Genomic DNA, 21,610 nt, shown 5'->3' with positions numbered 1-21,610 from the left:
ACAGTAATACTCGGTGGGATCTCAAAGATAAGTTGTTTTATTACTGTCCTGGGATATTGGTGTTGGCTAGGGCACTTGGTGAGGACAGCTGACTCCACGTCCAGAATATGCACTGATCTCAGCAAGGACATTCTGGCCCTCCCTCTACATTAAAAGAGGTGTCCTTTATGGATGGGACCATGTGGCCCTCCTGGTCTCTGTCTCCACAACTGACAGGCCGAACATTAAGCCGTAGAGGAGTAGGCTCAGCTGTGATGACAGGCAGCTGGGGTGGCAGCCCTGGTTCAGTCTCCAAGCTACTGCTCCAGCTACTCCGTTTGTGGCCTGTTGTGCACATTGGCCTGGAGGAGAACAAAGGCTGGCTGTCATCCATAGAGTCCTTCTGTCCCCTGAGCTGTTCAATGCCTCTTCTGCAGTGAATATTCTGTGCTGACATAAGGCATAAAGATCTGTACTCCTTACAGCCATTCCCAGAGGCCATCCCATTTACCTCAGACTTCCTTATCTTCACTCTTCTCATCTTGCTCTTTTCTGGCCCCAATTAACCAGCCAGTACAGTGCTCAGACTGCTTGTATTTATTCTTTCTCACGTTGCAGAGGAGCTAGTCTCTGGATGACCTGAAGCCTCCTCATTCTGTGTGTGTGCGTGTGTGTGTGTGTGTGTGTGCACGCGCGCGCGCATGCACACCACAGAGAGAGGTTCCTTGGGGGCTAGGCTAATGTGCTAGCACTACTTGTCCATGTGCTGTGCATCTGTTCACACTTCATCACAGCGAACCCTTTTGGATAGCTGCTGTGTCATGTGTCCTCATGATGGGGTGGCTCTAAAAATTCCCAAGGGCAAAGGAAACTGGGAAGAGAATCCAACAAAGGTGCAGAACAAGCTTATGGTTGTGGGCTGAAGAACTAGAATCCGCAGGGCATCTGGGAGTTGGTGGAGCACCAGCTCCAGACTTTCCCCACCTGAGAAGGTGGAGGGATGAATTTAGCAACACCCCCAGCTGACCCAGGGAGGGCTGTTTCTGGGGGCATACCCCCCCCTCCCTGGTAAGGTCCCGTGCTTCCTGACTCACTGCACTTAGGCTTTGCCTGCCTCTGCAGACAGACCATCCTCAGGCTGCAGGTACCTTTGTATGGGTTGAGGTGAATACTGAAGAGTTATGGAACCAAGAAGATCTGCTCAACTCCATTAATTGTGTGTGTATGTGTGTGTGTGTGTGTGCATGCACACACACACGCATACACGCATGTGCTCGTGCCTGCACACACGCACATGCATGCATGTATATGCCAGTACTGGGGTTTGAACTCAGGTTCTCATTTTCTTGCTCTTTCACACAAGGCTGGCGCTCTGCCACTTGGGCTGCACCTCTACTTTCAGCTTTTTGGTGGTTAATTGGAGATAAGAATCCTAAGGACTTTTCTGCCCAAGCTAGCTTTGAACCTTGAGTATCTGAATTTCAGCCTTCTGAGTAGCTAGGATTATCACAGGTATGAGCCACTTGCATCTGGCTAGTTCATAACAGCCAAATGCTTCTCTTTTCTTCTTTCTAGTTAAAAAAATGTATTTTAATTATATGACATTCACACAGTTCCAATATCAGAACTGATGGCTCACAGTTGTAATCCTAGCTACTCAGAAGGGTGAGATTTGAGAATCATGGTTCAAAGCCAGTGCAGGCAGGATAGTTTCTGAGATTATTTAATTAGCCAGCAAAAAGCTAGCTAATGAGTTTGAGTTGTGACTCAAATGGTAAGAGTGCTAGCCTTGAGTGATAAAGCTAAGAGACTATGCCCAAGCCCCGAATTCAAGCTCCAAGCAAACCAACAACTTTACCATGGAAAGAGGTGTTCGCTATCAGGGCAGGAGAGAGACTTCAGGTCACCTTGGGGCAGGAGTGAGGGCGACAGACTTTGCTCCAGAGGCAGATATGCATATTCAGGATCCAGGCCTGGGTTCGTTCAGTGGTTTTTTGTGGAGCATGCTGATTTTAGCCACAGGCCTGCCCTCCGTTGCCAGGATCTGAATGGCTGGGAGGGACAGCTGGCTTCCTGCTAATGCATCTCCTGTGGTGCTCAGCCTGTGGACCTGCTGCTGGCTCCCTGCTCCCTGCCTCTCACCCCCACACCACCATTGGCTGCAGAAGCCCCTGTGTTAACATACACAGACATTCTGCCCACCCTTGCCTGAGCTGGGGGTCCCATGCTTCCTGGCCTCTTTCAGAAGCTATCAAAGCCTGCATTCTCTGCAACACAGCTGTGCCAGCATCCAGCCCCATTCCCACATCCCTGTGGCATAGGACCCAGGTGCCTGTGCAGACTCGGCTGACCAGCCCCTCCCCCTTGGTGCGGTGTGTTCAAGAGTCTGGAAGTTCAGGGCCTCACCGTGGCCTCTGTGTCTGGAAACCTAACCAGGACTGGCTTAGGCCAATGTGAGATGGAGGCTTGGGCGGAAGGAACTTGGAGAGTTCTTCAGCTAGGGTCATTGCTGTGGCTTTGGCCGCATGGGGACTGTTGAAAGGTGTGAAGAGGCAGGAGATGGATTATTCTCCTCCAGAGAAACTGGGAAACTTCCCAGGGAGATGGTGGTGGGCTGGAGGGGCTGCGTGGCTGCCAGCTGGGCTATGATTGAAAGAGCCACCTTCTCTCTCCCTCCTCTTTTCCTTTTCTCCACCTCCTTTCTTTCCCCTGAGTTATTGGCTGGGGGAACCTGGAATGGACTCTATCCTGAGCAGCGGGGGGCAGGCCTTGTCTGTTCAGCCAAGGCAAGGCTGTGTGACTCCAGGACATCACTTCATCTCCTTGGGTCTGTTTCGTCATCCAGAAGATAGTGAAGGCTGCTGAGACATTTCCCCTGTCATCAGGACAGGAAGTTTTTTTGGAGAGCTTCTTGCCTTTCTTTCCAGATGGACCTTGTCTGTTCCCAGCTGTTTCCTGAGAGGTCCCTTTTCTGAACTCTGGAAGGCAGCCTGAAGGGTCTTGCCATGGGTGGAGATGCAAACCACTCACTAGAATTGGAAAGTAAGTCCTTGATTGGCATTTGCTAGGGCCAAGGGCAGGTTAGACTTCAATACAAATCTTCACAGCTAGAAAGGATTGAAAAGAAAAAAGTCCAGCCAGGTGCTGGTGGCTTATGTCTGTAATCCTACCTACTCGTGAGGCTAAGATAGATGAAGGTTTGAGGCCAGCCAGGACAGAAAAGTCCCTGCGAGACTCTTATCTCTAACCACTCAAAAACTAGGAAGAGTGCTGGGATTCAGAGTGCTAGTCTTAAACAACAAAGCTCAGGGACAGCACCCAGACCCTGAGTTCAAGCCCCATGACTGGAGAGAAAGGGGAGGTGTCCTTGGGGTGGGAATTACTCATTTTCTCTGCTTCCTGTCCTCTTTGCTACTCCCAAAAGAGTGAGACACTGAGCTCAGCCCCACCACCTGAGCAAGTGGCAAAGGAAAAGAAGCCAGCCAGTGGTCCAGGTGTGCCACTCTCCTGACCCAGAGCTGTTACTCAGCCCAGGGTCCAGAAGAGGGGGCATTCAGAGGAGCTAAGCTCCTGCTGCACACAGCCCATGGCAAGGCTGGATTGGGACCTGAGGCTGTGGAGCCCTTCAGGGCCTCAGCTGTTGGTTCTCACTACATCTGCTTTCCCAGTAGGAGACTGCCTCTTGGAACAGATTGTCTGCCACCAGCCTGGTCCTCACCCTGGTGCTGTGGGCCCTTGGTCAAGGTTGGACAAAACATGCACCTGCACACCTGTTCATGAGGGGAAGAGACAAGGAAGGTCACTGTCTCTGCCTTCTCAGGTCATCGCTAGGTTTCCCCAAAGCAAAAACTGTGGCTACATTCAAGCCACCATTGGGATTGAATTTCAGCCACTTGGTTGCCTAGCTAAGACTGACTGGCCTGGAGCCCTGTGGAGGTGGGTCCCACACAGCTGGTGGCATGATGGCAGGCAGGACACCGTGCCCATGCTGAGACCGACCTGGTGGGGGTACCTTTCAGCTTTGAGATGTACAACCTAAGTGGAGCAAAGACATAAGCCCCCCCCCAGGCACTGGGTCAGACATGGCTAAAGGGTCTTCCTAGATGGCCCCTCCCTACTGGCTGGCATCAGTTAATAGCTTAACAAAAGAAATAAACTGATTGGGCCAGGAGTTTGGCCTAGTGGTAGAGTGCTTGCCTAGTATGCACAAAGCCCTGGGTTTGATTCCTTGATACCACGTACATAGAAAGAGCCAGAGATGGTGCTGTGGCTCAAGTGGTAGAACGCTAGTCTTGAGAAAGCCCAAGGACAGTGTCCAGGCCTTGAGTTCAAGCCCCAGGACAGGTTGCTATGTTTGCATTTTGGACGCCCCACTTCACTGGTATCTTTTTGGGGATGCTGCTGGAGTTTCTGGGAATCGAAGGCCCCGTTCTCTACTCTTGGTGCCCTCCCTGGTATCTAGGAGAGAGGATTCAGGCATCTGGCTGGCTCCCCACCAACCCTCCCACGACTTAGCCTAGAGTCTCAGGAGGGAGGAGGAAAGTGAGGGGGAAGGACTGCAAGCCTGGGAAAGAAGAGAAGCGGAGGCTCTGGGTGGGTGGGGGTAAGGGCAGATCAGCATTGGTATTCTAGCTGCTGAGGAACCCTGATGGTTGGCCCACCCCTTGGCACCAGGCAGCAGCCTGATCTGGCCAGCTGGCTCTCTGGGCTCCCAGCAACGCCTGCACTATTCACATGGGTTTGCCTGAGCGGTGATGTCTGCTCATGGTGCCACTAGCGAACCCCCACCCCTTCCACCTCCTAGAGAGTCCTATTGCTCTGTGTAGCTCAGGTTTCTGGGGTCTCACCTCCTGGTCTACCTGCAAAGTCAGCTCCTCCTCTGTGCAGAGTGTGGGAGCACCACAGGAGGCAAAATCCAATCAGAGCCCTCCCCCCCCCAGGTGCTTGTGGTCATTTACATCTCTGCCTTGCTTCCAGAAAGGAACTTCTCATTTTGTGGAGTCGGGGATGGTGTCACTCTTTCCAGGAGCAAAGCCTCCCATTGCCCAGTGAGTGAATCCTTTCTCCTCCCCTTTTGCCCAATGGGAAGTCCCTACAGTGGTCTAACTTGCATTTCTCCAGCTGCAACATCATCCTCTAGCGTTCCCTCCCCGCCCCTTCTGCCCTCCCTTCCTACTCCAAGTCTTCTCATCCCCAGAACGATGTCCTACTTCGCTTGTCCTTGCCGCCACCGCCGGGAACGGACACGGAGAAGGCAGCCGGTCTTGTGACCGTGCGGAGCCCCCCACGTCCCGGCCAAGGGGCGGGGGCGGCCCGGGGGAAAAGGGCGGGGCAGGGGGGAAGAAAAGGGGTTTTGTGTGGCGCCCGGCCGGCCGGCGCCCTCTTCCGCGCGTCCTGCGGGCCGGGCCTGTCCACGCGCCCGCGCAGTCCCGCCGCAGTCCCGGCCCCAGCGGCAGGACCGGGACCGAGAGACCCGCAGAGGAGAGGCCCCTGCGGGAGGCGGCCGGCCAGCGGCAGGTGAGTCGGGGTTCCCCGAGCCTGTGCCTCGCAGCGCCCCGGCCACCCACCCCGGCCACCCGCGCGCCCCCCTCCCCGGACGCCCACCCCGGACACCCGCGCGCCCCCCTCCCCGGACGCCCCCCCTCCCCGGACGCCCACCCCGGGTACCCGAGCGCCCCCCCTCCCCGGACTCCCACCTTGGGTATCCGAGCGCCCCCCTCCCCGGACGCCTACCCCGGGGGTACCCGCGCGCCCCTCTCCCCGGACGCCCACCCGGGTACCCGTGAGCCCCTCGCCCCTCGCCCCGCCGGTGGAATGCCTCTTTGGTCCCCATACCTCCCCTTGCGCTCCGCTATCCCAGCCTCGTGTCGTCTTGGTCTTGTCGGGGCCGGGACAGGGGCTGCAGGGTCAGTCCCCATGTGGACGCGGGGAGCAGCCCCTCCTCCAGGACGTCTTGGTGGCTCTGGGACAGCCGCGGCCTGCCTGTGCTGAGGCTGGACTCCCAGCTCTATCACTCACTTGACCTTGGACAAGTTGGTTAACCTCGCTGTCTGGAGGAGAACCGAATAGTATTTTTCACCCCCACCCCCACCCCCCCAGTGTTGAGCTTGTTCTTGGGAGGTTCTTGGTAGGAGGCCTGGCTGGGGTTGGGTGGGGGTAGAGGAATGGTTAGTGTGTCCAGGACACTGCCAGGTAGAAGGCACCCCCCCTCCCGCCCTGATGCAGACTAGCTCTGCCCCATGGGCTTGACAGGAGGCAGGAGATTGGCATCCATTTGCAAGCACCACTGTGACCATACACCCCTTAAATTCCAGAAAATACTAGTCAGATGGGGGACTAGGGTTCCCAAGACCCGCCCTCCCCCTGGCAGTACCAGTGCCTGCGCCATGGCTGACTGCACATTGAAACCCCCATCCTGCCCAAGGCAGCCAACACTGAAGGGTCTACAGCAGCTCAGCTGGATGTTCCCAGAGTATTGCTAGTTGTGCTTCCAATAAATAGGACTATTTATGTGACTAATTATTCCTGCAGGCGCCAAGACCTCTCTGGTATTGTGTAGATTCCTTCACCCAGCCTCTAAGTGGACAGTAGCCCAGCTCTGGCTGGGAGTCCCTGTGAAGCAAGCCTAGAGCTAAGCTCAGGTCCTGTGGAACAGCACAGGACTGCCAGCTGGTGGGCCTTCCCCAGGAGACAGTGGGTGTTAGGTGCTTGTGGGCAGGTGCCCTGCAAACACACACACACACACGCACACACACACACACACACACACACACACACACACACACACACGCTCTATAAATTGGATTTGAGAAGGCTGTGAGGAGCGAGGTGCCAGGAGCTCACATCTACAATCCTAGTTACTCACTCAGGAGGCTAAGATCTGAGAATCCAGGTTCAAAGCCAGCCAGGGCAGGAAAGCCTGTGAGATTCTTATCTCCTGTTAACCACCAGAAACTGGGAAATGGAGCTGTGACACCAATAGTGGAGCACTAATCTTGAGCAGAAAAGGAGATAGCACTCAGTCCCTGAGTTCAATCTCCAGTTCTGACATTTAAAAAAAGAGGGGCTGGGAGTTTGGCCTAGTGGTAGAGTGCTTGCCTAGCATGTACAAAGACCCAGGTTGGATTCCTTGGCACCACATACATAGAAAAATGTCCAAAGTGGCACTGAGGCTCAAATGGTAGAGCTCTAGCTTTGAGAAAGTCCAAGGACAGGGCTCAGGCCTGAGCTCAAGCCTAGGACTGGGAAAAAATAGAGAGGGGGGGAAGGGAGAGGAGACAGACATCTGTGGTCAATTGGAACCATGAAGTAACCAGAGGAAAGTTCCTGAATATCTAGGAAAACATAGTAACTTGAAGCCAGGTGCCAGTGGCTCATGCCTGTAATACTAGCTACTAAGAAGGCTGAGATCTGAGGTTCATGATACAAAGCTGGGAGTAGCAGTTAGGTCTGTGAGACTCTTAACTCCCCCCCCCACCCAATTGTGGGGCTTGTAACTCTGGACCTGGGCACTGTCCCTGAGCTCCTGAGCTCTTCAGCTCAAGACTACCACCCTATCCCTGGACCTGAGCACTGTCCCTGAGCTCTTCAGCTCAAGGCTACCATCCTACCCTTGAGCCACAGTGCCACTTCCAGTTTTCTAGTGGTTAATTGGACATAGTCTCAAGGACTTTAGTGCTTAGGCTGGCTTTGAACCACAATCCTTAAATCTCAGCCTCTTGAGTAGCTAGGATTACAGGTGTGAGCCACACTGCCTGGCTCTTATTTCTTGTTAACTACCAAAAAAGCCAGAAATGCCAAAAAATGGAGCTGTGGCTCAAAGAGGTAGAGGACTACCCATGAGCACAAAAGCTCAGGGACAGTACCCAGGGTTTGAATTCAAACCCTAAGACAGGGACAAAAAAGAAATGAAAATGGAACATGTTACAAGGGCAGAGGTCCAGAGGCAGGAGCAGGAAACAGAACTGGACAGAGGGATGAGTGTGCCCTGCTTTGAGGAAGGGAAGAGCAGCAGAGAGAGATGGATGTGGTTGGGGGGAAAGGTGAGGACTGGAGCCTGTGCCACATGGCTTTCCCCAGAACTCTACTGCAGCTGAGGGCTGAGGCCCCAGTGGAACTGGGGAGGGAAGACAGCGCCCTGAGGAAAGGACAAGCATCTGGTCAGTGACTCCCACTTCAGAGATGAAGGGGCTGCTCCCCTCTTTCCAGGGCACCCAAGCCCTCTTCCCTAAATCCCCTGCTATCAGAACTGAGGTAAAAGGAATGGTCCAGAGTGTTGGCCCCAGAGTGGCTCCAACTATATGGGTTTCTGGGCCACCTGTCAGGGCTGGGGCCTGGCTATGGAGCAGCCTCAGCTCCAAGGCCCAGGAAGGCCCTGTGCAGTCCCTAACCCAGCACAGATGCTTTGGAAAACAAGTCCCCAGGTTTGGGTGGACACTGGCTGCTCTGAATGTCCTCACTTTGACCCAGGTGACAGTACTGTCCCAGCCTGTGCAGCACCCTCTGGCTTGGCCCCACCAACAGCCCCCTCCTCTCAAAGGTCAAAAAGCAGCCCTGAGCATCTGGCCCCCGCCCTCCTCTCCAATTTTGACTTGCCTTGGAGATTACAGCCATGAAGGGCAGGAAAGATCCGGGAAAAGAGGGAACTTTCCATTGGTTTAGGCTCAGGAAAGAGGGGATGGTATGAAGGCACCTGAGTGGGTAGAGAAGATGGAGGTCAAACAATGGGCCTAGGGTGGAGAGGGAAGCTAAGGGGAATATGCCTAATCTATAGGAAGTCTTCCTGGAAGTTTAACCATCTCTCTTGCTGCATCAGTGACCTGTTTTATGGCAGATTTGTGTTCCTATAGCTTACCAAGCCTAGCCTGCCCTTAAAGTTAATGTTAGCCATGAGCTCTGCAGCCTTGCCTGTTGAGGGTACTGGAGTCCCAGGGTTGGCCCTGTCCCTCTCTGTGAATCATTGTCCCTCTGTGTGTACATCACCTCCCTAGGAGAGTATAAGCACTTTGAGATCTTCAGAAGAATATTCTGGGTCCGAGAGCTTCTGATGCCAGAGGCAGAAAGTAGTGAGCCTTCTTATTCTCAGCCTTCCTTACTCCACCCCCAGCCCAGAGCTTTTACAAAAGGTGGACTGGGGGGAAGGGACAGACTGGAGAGAGGCCAGACTGGCAGAGACAGGGGCTTTGTCCCAGCTGGTTTGTGAGCCAGGAGATCCGGTGGGAAAGCCCGTGCCAGGCAGAAAAGAACTGCTGAGAGGAAGAAGGGAGGGGGTAGAGGATGCTGGAGCATGAGAGGAGAGCTTCCCTATAAGGAATGATGCGGGGGAAGGAGAGGAGGGGGTGGTCTGGGGAGAATCTGTGCGTTGCTTGGGTTCAGTCTAGGAGGCCCTCCTGGAGGAAGCCGAGTGGGGGCAGGGCAGTGTGGGGAAAGCTGGAGGACTACTATGGGAGAAGGAGGCTCTGGGTTGTAGGGAGGTGTCTGAAGAGAAATTCCATGGCCAGGAGACAAGGATTTGAAACAGGGGCAATGAACTTCCAGGTCTAGGATACCTGTGAACCCATGTAGGTGTGGCCTGTAGGAGTCCATCCTGAGTCTAATCCCATCTTTCCTCAAGTCTCTCCATCAGCCTGCAGCATGGCCCCACTACTTCTGTCCCTACTGATGACCCTGGCCCTAACGCAGGTCCCTGCAGCCTTAGCTGGTGTCCTGGAAGGGGACAGCTCAGGTAAGCAGGCCTTCTCGGGGCAGCAGGCTGTTGATGCTTTCTATCTCCCCCATCCCTCATCCTCCGGCCCTGTGCCAGAGGGGTCTCTCCTTCCACCTGAACCATGTATTTCCGGCCCAATGAAGGAGACAAATATGGGTGGCCTGTGTGGAAAGTCTGGGCTGGACCACTTGGGCGTAGTGGGACCCTCAAAGACAAGTGTTTTACGTAGCGTGGGGAGCAGCACGAGGTACGAGGCCCAGCAGTGGGATGACTGGAGCTAGGGGCAGAAAGGAGTGGAACTGGGGAAAGCCCAGAAAGAGACTTAAGAATACGTAATGGGCCAGGCTAGAGAACACGGGTGCCTTGGTTGGAGGACCCTGGGGTGAAGACTCTGCTGCGTACCAGACCAGGGAGAGTCTGGGGGGACCGGTCCTTAAGACAAATTGGGTTGGGCACGAAGAATCCATAAAGCTTGGATTGCAGGAGCCCTGGGGGCGGGGCTTGGTCCGGGGGCGGGGCCTGGACCTGGGGGCGGGGCTTGGGGCCGCGGCCTAGGCCAAGGTCTGCTGAATACCAGCCGGCTCGCTCCGCCTCGCCCCGCCCACAGAGGACCGCGCCTTCCGCGTGCGCACGGCGGGCGCCGCGCCCCTGCGAGGTGTGCTGGGCGGCGCCCTCACCATCCCGTGCCACGTCCACTACCTGCGGCCGCCGGCCAGCCGCCGGGCCGCGCCGGGCTCTCCGCGGGTCAAGTGGACCTTCCTGTCTGGAGGCCGGGAGGCGGAGGTGCTGGTGGCCCGGGGCCTGCGCGTCAAGGTGAACGAGGCCTACCGGTTCCGCGTGGCGCTGCCCGCCTACCCCGCATCGCTCACCGACGTCTCCCTGGTGCTGAGTGAGCTGCGGCCCAACGACTCCGGCATCTACCGCTGCGAGGTGCAGCATGGCATCGACGACGGCAGGGATGCGGTGGAGGTCAAGGTCAAAGGTGAGAGGGCAAGGATGGAGAGAAGGCCCTGGAGAAGGGGAGGAAGGAAGGGATGGAGGGGGGGCCACCCTGGAAGTCCGAAGTCTGCTGGGGGAAACAGACTGAGTCGGAGAAGGAAGGTGGAGACCCGGGCTTTTGTTACCTCCCTTTCTGTCTTCGGGAGGAACCATCTCTACCCACAGTCTAATTACCTTCAGCCCCCGTGCGGTGGAATGAGTGCCATTTAGACTTTACCCTTTGTGTGCAAGGGAGAGACGAGGAGGTGCGGGGAGGCCCAGAGCTCAGGAGACCTCTCTGCCCCTCAGGGGTCGTCTTTCTCTACCGGGAGGGCTCTGCCCGCTATGCGTTCTCCTTTGCTGGGGCCCAGGAGGCCTGTGCTCGGATCGGAGCTCGCATCGCCACGCCAGAGCAGCTCTACGCGGCCTACCTTGGAGGCTATGAGCAGTGTGATGCAGGCTGGCTGTCCGACCAGACTGTGAGGTGGGCTGCGGCTGGGAACCAGGGGCTTCCGTTGGTCTCTGAGGTGGTGGTAGTGCCGCAGGCTGCTGCTGCTGCTTAAGGCTGGGCACACCTCTGGGAAGAAGTTGGTCTAAGGAAGATGAGTGAGGCCCTGCCTGGGGTGACCTTCCCTGAAAAGCTGGGGTGACCGCCAGCCTATCAGCCGCTGGCCGGCCTGAGGACAGTGGATTTGTAGGGTCAGTATGAGAAAGCTCCCCACCTGGGAGGCACTGTGCTGTCTCTCCTCCCTCCCCAGGTATCCCATCCAGACCCCACGAGAGGCCTGTTATGGCGACATGGACGGCTACCCTGGAGTCCGGAACTATGGCGTGGTGGACCCCAATGACCTCTATGATGTCTACTGTTATGCAGAAGACCTGAATGGTGATTTCGGTCATTCCTCCTCCAGCACTGCCCTTTGGTTCTCCTGGAGGGCCTCTTCTGGACCGCATTGTTTCTTTTCTTCTCTTTTCTCTTTTCCTTTCTCTTTCTTTCTTTTTTTCTTTCTTTCTTTTCTTTTTTCTTTCTTTCTTTGTTGGTCATGGGGCTTGGACTCTGGGCGCAGTCCCTGAGCTCAAGGCAATGGTCCTCCCCTACCCTACCACTTTAGCCACAGCACCACTTCCGGTTTTCTAGTAGTTAATTGGAGATAAGAGTCTCACAGACTTTAATGCTGGGGCGGGCTTTGAACCACAATCCTCAGACCTCAGCCTCCTGAATAGCTAGGATTACAGGTGTGAGCCGCTGCACCCAGCTGCCATTGTTTCTTATGTGTTTAAAAGGGCAAGCAGGGGTAAGGAGATAATTTGTACCCATTTCTCCAAACCCTATCACAGAGGCAAGTTCATGAGCAAAGCCTCACCTGTGACAGGAGACTGAGATGTAACTGTTCTGTTACCTACTGTTCAGTTCTTGCATGACTCTGCAGCCTCAGGAAGCTGAGCCAGCTTCTCTTGGTCTGTAATAGCCATCTTGAGGTTATACCCAAACTTTAAGCAAAGTCTGAGACCATATCAATGAGGATACTGAGCCTGGAGAAGCTTTCCCATGTCCGATGGATGGTACAGGTGGAAGGGGTTACCCGCTGCCTGGTAACCAGCTCCTCTTCTCCACCCAGGAGAACTGTTCCTAGGTGCCCCTCCAGACAAGCTGACCTTGGAAGAGGCACGGGCCTACTGCCAGGAGCGGGGAGCAGAGATTGCCACTACAGGCCAGCTGTATGCAGCCTGGGACGGTGGCCTCGATCGTTGCAGCCCAGGCTGGCTGGCTGATGGCAGTGTGCGCTACCCTATCATCACACCCAGCCAGCGCTGTGGTGGGGGCCTGCCAGGCGTCAAGACCCTCTTCCTCTTTCCTAACCAGACGGGCTTTCCCAACAAGCACAGCCGCTTCAATGTCTACTGCTTCAGAGGTGAGAGGGACCTTGAGGAAGGACTAAGTCCTCAAAGTCCTGACCCAGTTCTGACCAGTTCCTCTTTGTCATTCAGGATTCTTAATTCTAGACACATCCCCTGGCTTAGTCTCACTCAGCTGTGTGGGCTCAGGGAGTAGTCTTACGCTTGTCCCATCCAGTTTCAAAACTGTATCTCCTTATTGGGCTGTTAAGTTCCCATTTCCTGCAGCTTATTGGCAGAACTGAGATGACTGACATTCTCTGCATCTAATAAACAATCTGCTCAAGTTCTCCTAATTAATCAAATGCCACTAATGGCTCTCAGGAGAGTTTTCAGAACCCACATCTTAAAGGTGTCAGACTTCTAACCACCAAATGCTGATGGATGCATGCAGATCCCCCATAGGGAACAAAACCTCAAAGACAGCTGGGTGCAGATTAGGAGCCAAGCACTTTCTCCTGGAGGATGTGGCAGGAAGAAGTAGGGTGGGCAGAGGTGGGAAGGAGAGGAGAGAATGACTACAATGGGAAAAAGTAGAGGATTGAGGTAGCACAGAGACAGGATTGCTGGTTTTCAGTGTAGCGAGGCTCACTTGAGCAGGTAATGTGGTGGTCCTGTCCTACTGACTGGGCACAGAAAGCTCTCAGGGGTTTTCTAGGCTCAATTCCACATTTGCTTTATTGGTTTCCACTCTATATTCCTTTCCCCAAAGGACAACATAATTCACCTTAAACTTCTGAGTACCTGAAAGGAATGGATCCCCAAGGAGAAGACCCTTTCTTTGCTCTGTTTCTCATTGTTGAGACCTTCGGGGGTAACCAGAATGTTCTTCTTGCACTTTACCCTTCAGCTGTGCTGTGGGGGATGGGGTTTATCTATCCCCTTCCATTTCAAGAATCTTGGGGTGACGGATCCTGGTGCTCTGATCCAAACCCAAGATCTGAGATGCTGAGGCTATTCCATTCATGCTTTTGCTCGCATCATCTCCAGGGAATAGCTTTCACCTGAGTCTTCCTGACCCCTCCAAAGTAGTGTCCCAACACTCTGTTGTCTAGCTCTGCTTAATTCTTTCATTATAGAATAAGTTTGCTCTCTGAATGCAAACTTCATGGAAGGAAGGGAGTTAGCTATTCTGCATTGTATTCTTAGGACCCTGAAGAATGCTTGGCATTACCTTTGTAGGCACTTGATTAATGCTTGAGGAATGAGTGGCAACCTTCTGGGGTGCCCCCTAATCCCTGATAGGTTCACTATAGGAAGGCTATGAAAGAACCAAGAGAATTCCAGCATCACTGATGGTTTAACCCACAGTCCTCACACACACAGGCCATGGCCTGGAAGGGCCTGGCTTCCATCAACACTTTCCTCCTGCCACAGACTCGGCTCAACCCTCTGCCATGCCTGAGACCTCCAACTCAGTCTCTGACCCAGCCTCTGATGGACTAGAGGCCATTGTCACAGTGACAGAGACCCTGGAGGAACTGCAACTGCCTCAGGAAGCCATGGAGAGTGAATCCCGTGGGGCCATCTACTCCATTCCCATCATGGAAGATGGAGGAGGTGGAAGCTCCACCCCAGAAGACCCAGCGGAGGCCCCAAAGACCCTCCTAGGTAACTCACATCCCTCACTCTAGAGAAGACACCACCTGAGAGAAGGTGGGGGCAGAAGGGACAAGCCCAGGAGGATACTGGGGTCATAGCTGGTGTGAGTCTCTCTTGTCCTTAGTAGCTCAGTGGAGGCAGGAAATGACTCCTCTCTCACACACAAATGTTGTCTTTCTAGAAAATTCTATCCCCCAATTCCCTAGGGGAGGAAAAGCTTAGCCTAATGGTCTTTTCCATGATAGGGGTCATGGACTGTGGGAAGAAGAAATATCCCCTCTTCCTCTGCCTTACTTACCCAAAACAGACTACCATGGTGACAGAGTAACTGTCCCTAAGCTTTTATGCTCGGTGCTAAAATGCTCTACCACTTGAATCACACCTCAGCTTCCAGCTCTTTGTTGGCTAATTGTGAATAAGAGTCTCACATGCTGGGTGTCAGTAGCTGATGCCTGTAATCCTACCTACTCAGAAAGCTGAGATCTCAGGATCGCAGTTCAAAACCAGCATGGGCAAAAAGTCTGTGAGATTCTTATCTCCAATCTCAGAAAAAGTTGGAAGTGGCACTTTGGTTCAAATGGTAGAGCACAAGCCTGGAACAAAAGCCCCAGGACTAGAAAAAAAAAGTCACAAATTTCCTGTCCCAGCTGGCTTTGAACCGTGATCCTCAGATCTTAGCCTCCTGAGTTGCTAGGATTATTGGTGCTGGCTTCAACGGCTGCCCTTCTACACCCTACTACACCCTTCACCCTTCTGCCCTGCTCTTCTTTCTGGCCTCTGGTGGGTGCTGTCCCTGGTGCTGAACTGTTTGTGCTTTACCTAGAATTTGAAACTCAATCCATTGTGCCACCCATGGAATCCTCAGAAGAGGAAAGCAAAGTATCGCAGGAAGAAGAGAGCTATAAGGATGAAGAAGAGATAGAGGAAGAAGACAAGGAGGTGGAGGATGAGGACTTTTGGGTGTGGCCCATTGAGCTCAGCAGACCTCTCCCCACTGACATGGACATGGAGGAGTTGCTCTCCCAGGCAACCCCACCGGCAAGGGCTGTCCTGCAGCCCGGTGCATCGCCACGTCCTAGTGGAGAATCAGAAGCTACCAGGCCTCCAAGGGTCCATGGACCACCTATGGAGACTCTGCCTACTCCCAAGGAGGGGAGCTTAGCATCCCCACCACCTTTCACTCCAGCTGGGGCGAGAGAGCTGGGAGAGAAAACTGGGGGCCCTGATCTATCTGGGGTCCTGCGAGGAGAGAGTGAGGAGACAGGGAGCTCAGAGGATACCCCTTCCCAGCTTCCAGTCACACAGGCCCCTGAGGGTACCACAGAGCTGGAGGTCCACTTGGAAGAGAATTCTGGAAGAACTGTCCCAGCAGGGACCTCAGTACGGGCCCAGCCGGTGCTGCCCACTGACAGCGCCAGCCGAGGTGGAGTGGCTGAGGCCCCCTCATCAGGTAACTCTGCCCAAGGCTCAGTCTTTCTCCTCATCCCCCTTTTCCTCTCCCTGCAGCTGTGGATCACCTGACCTGTTGGCCTTTAATCCATCACCATCCCCAGACTGAACTATCCTTTTGCCTTCATTCTTACCTATCTCTACCTGGGGGGAGGGGCTCCATGTTGGATACCCCACCTGTGACTTCCATCTCAGCACTGATTCCTCACCTCACCCCCCTCCAGCTCCTCCACCCTCACTGATGACCATGCTGCCCTCGGGACCTCACTTCTCATAGTGAGGCCCCCATCACCCTAGCCCACAGGGTACCCTCATACTTCTTCTGCTTGCCCTTGTACTCATTGGGACCAAGCCCATCTTCTCCTCCTCCACCCTCCGTGACATTCCTTCAGCCACGTATCTCAGGGAAGCCTGGGACACCATCCCCACCCTTAACCTCTGGGGTCCAAGGCAGCCCTCACCCCATAGAGCCTTAAGCCACTACTTCTGTGAAGTATTTTTTTTCAACTGTTTCATAGAAAACAAGCCTTGAAAATAAATCTCTATTAAACCTCTTCGTAACCAACCCTTGACACCCTGTCTCCATCTCCAGCGGCCTGCCCTCCTCGTTCCACGGGACTGTGTCATGGCAGCTGGCTGATGTTTCTCTCTGTCTCCACGACTCCTTCCCTGTCTTTCTCTTGCTGCCTCTCTTCTTTTTTATATTCAGCCAGTACCTTTCCTATCATAGTCTAACAGCCCTGAGGGTCCCCTAGCCACACTCTCCCTCTCACTGAAGAGGTCTCTGAATTGCTGAATCCTCATCTGCCCATTTGTGGGAGATTGGGAGTTGTACTCCCTTCTTCTTTCTCCTCATGCAATCTGGAATGTGTGGTGTGCATTTATAGTCATTTGTGAGCCATGTAAGGTCTCCTGTATGGAGCAGTGACTGCGATGCTCTCTGCATGGCGCCAGGCCCCTAGCATCCAGATGACCTGGTCCTTCCCCTCCTCTCGGCATGAGGACAGTACCTAACTCTCACTCACTGCCCCCAGCCTCCCCCCACCCCCACTAACCCCTGCACTAATGACATATCTACCCCCTGGTGAAATTGGTTCAATCTCTTCAATCTGGAGGATCTGTTTCTAATTCTGGAGAAGATATAAATGGCAGTGGGAGGTAGAAGGGAAGCTTCTGGGGTCTGAGACAAGCCCTACATACTCATGAAAGGTTAAGAATCCTAGTGGAAGCCTCGGTAAAATACTGAGGTCCACCCCTAGATTGCCCAGGTGGGCTAGAAACCCATGTGTTCCCCAGGCCTTGGGATTCATGTTACATAGGATAAAGATGGGGTCTCTGCACTGTCTTAATCCACCTGGAGGAGAAACCAGAGGTCTCCCATCCACTGTGCAGACAGAAAAGAAAGCTTTCTGGCTGTGTATAGTAGTTGCCCAAAAGAGGAGAGAAGAAGACAAGAAATCTCCAAGAGTAGCCCTTTAGCCTACACTACACAGCTAGGGGCAGAAACTTTGCCCTGGGTGAGGAGGAACCAAGGATGAAGTTGAAGAGTCTGTGTTTTTTAGCTTGGAGGGCTGCACCAGGAGAGGGGAACCTACAGGAGCAGCTGGAAAACGTGAGGAAGGAGATGGGTTCAGGATGCCTGCTCTCAGGTGGAGCGGGCTGGTGCTTAACTGACTACGTGGAATGCCTGGGGTGGGGAGGAGCACTAACTGGTGGAAGGAATATAGTCAGGAGGGGAAAGACAATTCCTTTTGCCTAACACAGCCAGGTCATCCCAGCGTTCTTTGAACCATTCCAGCTTTTCTACCACCCCACTTCCAACCAAGACAGAGTGATGCATTATGGGCCTTGCCACGGCTTCTGAGGGTAGGTGGTGGATTTGAAGGTCTTTGTGCTCTCCCACCTCTAGCCATATGGCTGAGGGCACTGACCTGCACTGTTGATCTAGGAAACTATTTTCCCTGGGTCATCTGAACCAGAAAGGAGTGGCAACTCACAGCCCCTTCAGCTTTCAGGCACAGCTGACAACAGTCACTTCCTACCCCAGAGTCCTGAGAGAAGGTCAGAAAGCAGAAGGCCTAGCAGATGGAGCCAGATTCAGACCACAGACTGCAGGCCTTTAGGGGAGTGGGGTAATCTAAGAGGGCTGCCTCGAGGAGAGGGAGCCAGAAGGAAGGAGTGAGATGATTCGAGATGGAGAACTAGAGGAGGCCCACAATAGAGGCAAGGAAGAAAAGCCTGATAAGGGGAAGAGCCTGGGTGAGGGGGAAAAATATGCAAATAGGTTGCATGAAAGCTGAGCCAGGGAGCAGACATAGGGCACAGGGCAAAGCGTGAGAACGCAAGCTAGATCACTTCTGGGCCAATAGATTCAGCTCAGTGGATGGCACCAGAAATAGCATTCACTTGCTCCGTGACAACATCAGGTGGAGGAAGGCCACATCCACTGTTGCTATGGTGATTCTCCCAGCCCACCTAGACTGCACATAACTGGCACAAAGATTAGGGCCGGGAGGGTGGGGGTGATGGTGGTGGGGGAATCATGTCAGTGTGAGATGGAAGAGCCAGGCCTCGAGACACCTGGTGTCTTTCCCTCGTGGGGTTAGGTGAAGATTTTCCTTACCTCTTCCTCTCAATCCCTACTGGACTGGTATGCACTGATTAGCATGATAGTGGCTTGTGAACAGATGAGCCTGTGAGTAACTGGAATGAGGGGAGGAAACGGCTCTGGGCCAGACTGGCTTGTAGCCAGGGCCAGGCTCTAGAGAGAACTGTTAACTCCCAGACAAGAGGGGCCAGGACTGGGGTAGCCTCGAGACTCACCCCTGGAGGGCTAAGGCGATGGACCTATCGTCCACTGCCCACCTCACTTCTCTTCCCCTCAGGTGACTGTATCCCCAACCCCTGCCACAATGGTGGGACTTGCTTGGAGGAGGAGGAGGAGGGGGTCCGCTGCCTATGTTTGCCTGGCTATGGGGGGGACCTGTGCGATGTTGGTGAGTGTGTTGAGGGGGGAAAGACCTGAAGCCTTATCCCTACTCCCAATATATTAGATCCGGAAGGAGAGGGAGGTCACTGGTTTGGGCTTTGTCACGAATGAATCCCTACTTCAGGCAAGTGGAGCAAGTTCTCTGTGCCCTGTTCTCAATGTCCTGGGTTGTTAAAGGGACCAAAATTGACTCCTAAAGCTGAGCACACTCCAGGCGTCCAGCAGGCAACCCTGCCGTTTTCCCCTGCCTCTGAGAAGGCAGGAGGGCACAGCTCTCCTCTAGGACAGAGGATTACAGAGATCCAGACCTGAACTGCAGCTCACCTCCAGCCCCCTCCTACCCACCCCTTCCCATTGGCCACGCCCCTTGCCCGCGCCTCCCACGGCGGCTGCGGCTGCGGGGTTTGGAGAGAGCCGCGTCCCTTTCCAGGAGCCGAGGCCCCTCGGGTTCCCAGGTCCTCCGCCTAAGATGCCCGCCCCTGTGTATGCCAGGCCTCCACTTCTGCAGCCCCGGCTGGGACGCCTTTCAGGGCTCCTGCTACAAGCACTTTTCCACACGAAGGAGCTGGGAGGAGGCGGAGACCCAGTGCCGGACGTACGGCGCGCACCTGGCCAGCATCAGCACGGCGGAGGAACAGAACTTCATCAACAGTGCGCGGGGGCCGGCGCGGGACGGGGCCCCCGCTTGCGAATGGGAGCATTCGTTATTCCGTCCATGCATGCGTCCGTGCACGCTCTTTCCTTTCTCTCCACGCTAAGGCGGTAGGGTTTCGGGAAAGGAACGAACGGGTAGGGGTCTGCAGGAAATTGCACCTGTATCAGCCAAGGCCTTCACTCATTTCTCAGACCCCCCCCGCTTTATCAGATTAACTCAACCCCATTCTTGAAAGAATTTGCTCTTTTCCCCGTTCCGTGCTTCCTGGCGAGGTTACTATTTTTCTTTGTCCATCCCCAACCCCTGCCTTCCATCTATCTAGTCCTTGTGCAGAAAGTGGGTAAAAGAGGCTGAGGATACAGCTCAAGTGGTAGAAAGCTTGCCTAGGGTGCATGAGGTCCTGGGTTCCGTCCTCAGCAACACACACACGCACACACACACGCACACACGCACACACGCACGCACGCACATGGAGGAAGGCTTGGATTTGGATTGGGGACCCTGTGGCCGCCTACATGCCACCAGGTCACAGACAGCGGCCGCCCTCTGCTGGCAGCTGCACTCACTGCACTCCTTCCCCCACCCCACTCTCACTTCTTCCCCAGATCGATACCGGGAGTACCAGTGGATTGGGCTCAATGACAGGACCATCGAGGGCGACTTCCTGTGGTCAGATGGTGTCCCTCTGGTGAGAGGCCTCAGCTACCCTCAAGCCACTTTCTCAAAATACTTCTGCCTTCCCTTCTGTTTCGGGGAACCTTCCTGTCCTCCTTACCTCTTTCCCCTGCTCCCTCCTTCCTTTCTTCTTGTCTCCCTTCCTCTTCTCTCTGGCTGCCACTATCCCTCTCACAAAACCTCCGGGTGTCTCCTAGACCTCTCTCCATCCCTCCCTGGATGTCCTACCAGCCCTTCCCCAGGCCCTTAAGTCCACCCCTTACAGGACTGGGGCCCCTCACCACCTACCTTGTGTCATTCTTCCCCCTCCCCCGCCTGCGTCTTAGCTCTATGAGAATTGGAATCCTGGGCAGCCCGACAGCTACTTCCTGTCTGGAGAGAACTGCGTGGTCATGGTGTGGCATGACCAGGGACAATGGAGTGATGTGCCTTGCAACTACCACCTGTCATACACCTGCAAGATGGGGCTGGGTGAGAGTGGGCAGGGAAGGGAGGGATGGGAAGGGTAGGAGGTTCTGTTGACTGGTGTTTATAGAAACTACTCAGGGGAGTGTGTTCCAGATCCTGGGACAGCTAACAGATTGCAAGGGTCCACTCGGAATCCCTGGCTTTCATATCATCTTGTGACTATTCTTCTCCCTCCCCATTAAGATTCTGGGAACCATCCTCCACACAGCCAGATGCCCAGCTGCTAACTATGTCCCCCATCCCTGCAGTATCCTGCGGACCTCCGCCAGCGCTGCCCCTGGCTCAGGTGTTTGGACGCCCAAGGCTGCGCTATGAGGTGGACACTGTGCTTCGATATCGGTGCCGGGAAGGACTGGCCCAGCGCAACCTGCCTTTGATCCGCTGCCAGGAGAATGGGCTTTGGGAGCCCCCTCAAATCTCCTGTGTGCCCCGAAGGCCTGTGAGTACCAGGAGAGAGGTGCGGACCACCAGCTAATAGAAGCCCTAGGCTCCAGTCCAGCCCTGCCTCTTGTTGGCTGTGTGAGTTTGGGAAAGAGAAGGAGGTAGGCTGTATCTGGAGTGCCCTTCTATGCCGATGTCTGAAAACTGGTAGCTCCCTCTAGGCTCTGAAGGGCTGAATCAGGTCAATCGTTTTAGGCTTGCAGGTATGGTAGAGCACCAGCCAATAAGCAAAAGCATCAGGTTTCAGCATCAGAGTTCAGGTTTCAGACAAAAAAAAGAAAAGAACAAGTCTTTTGATAAGGTCAGGGGTCCAGGAGCAAAAAAGACCAGAGGATGGACTCTGAGAAAACAGGAAGAGGAGCCTAGGACAGAACTGGAAGTGTGAGTTGCGTTCTCCCCTCCAGGCTCGAGCTGTGCACCCAGTGAAGACCCACGGAGGACGTCACTGGAGGCTCCAGGGGCACCAAAAGACATTGTTACCACCGCCTTCTGGTCCCTAAGGGCAAGGTCTCCACTTCTAATCCCAGGTCTGCCTCTCCCCTCAACTGTCCCTCACCCTATGTGCTCTTCCCATCACAGGAATGCCAACATGAGAGGGATGGATTTGGACTCCAGACAACAGTGCCTGAGGGCTGCTGGGAAACACCCAGGGTGGCTCTGCCCAGCCCTTGCTCTCTCTTCCCTACCTGGGACTCAGGCTTTCCCTCAGGGCAACAGCTAAGTCCACAAGTGCCTTAATTGCTCTCTCCATCCATCCATCCATCCATCCATC

At 54.5% G+C, this 21,610-nt stretch overlaps 1 protein-coding gene across 1 annotated transcript; it reads left to right on the top strand.

Annotated features, from left to right (window-relative positions):
• The first annotated feature begins 9,598 nt into the window (after positions 1-9,598).
• Positions 9,599-21,610, top strand: Bcan (brevican). The gene is made up of 13 exons (XM_090340728.1): positions 9,599-9,703; positions 10,293-10,667; positions 10,973-11,147; positions 11,422-11,549; positions 12,283-12,576; positions 13,937-14,170; positions 14,985-15,611; positions 18,496-18,606; positions 19,092-19,250; positions 19,860-19,942; positions 20,256-20,400; positions 20,646-20,836; positions 21,243-21,610. Exons 1-13 carry the CDS (start codon positions 9,613-9,615, stop codon positions 21,336-21,338), a joined length of 2,709 nt encoding a protein of 902 aa, XP_090196854.1. The 5' UTR covers positions 9,599-9,612; the 3' UTR covers positions 21,339-21,610.

This window comes from Megascapheus bottae, chromosome 10 (genome assembly GCF_031878675.1).
Source record: "Megascapheus bottae isolate mThoBot1 chromosome 10, mThoBot2.hap1, whole genome shotgun sequence".
NCBI classification, from domain to species: Eukaryota; Metazoa; Chordata; class Mammalia; order Rodentia; family Geomyidae; genus Megascapheus; species Megascapheus bottae.
This window is presented reverse-complemented; position numbering and strand designations above follow the sequence as displayed.

Excerpts from the sequence above, each read along its gene's own strand:
- Bcan (XM_090340728.1), top strand. The coding sequence starts at position 9,613 with ATGGCCCCACTACTTCTGTCCCTACTGATGACCCTGGCCCTAACGCAG. Across the intron at positions 10,668-10,972 it reads GGTGGAGGTCAAGGTCAAAG|GGGTCGTCTTTCTCTACCGG; the intron begins GTGAGAGGGCAA and ends TCTGCCCCTCAG. Across the intron at positions 12,577-13,936 it reads CAATGTCTACTGCTTCAGAG|ACTCGGCTCAACCCTCTGCC; the intron begins GTGAGAGGGACC and ends CTCCTGCCACAG.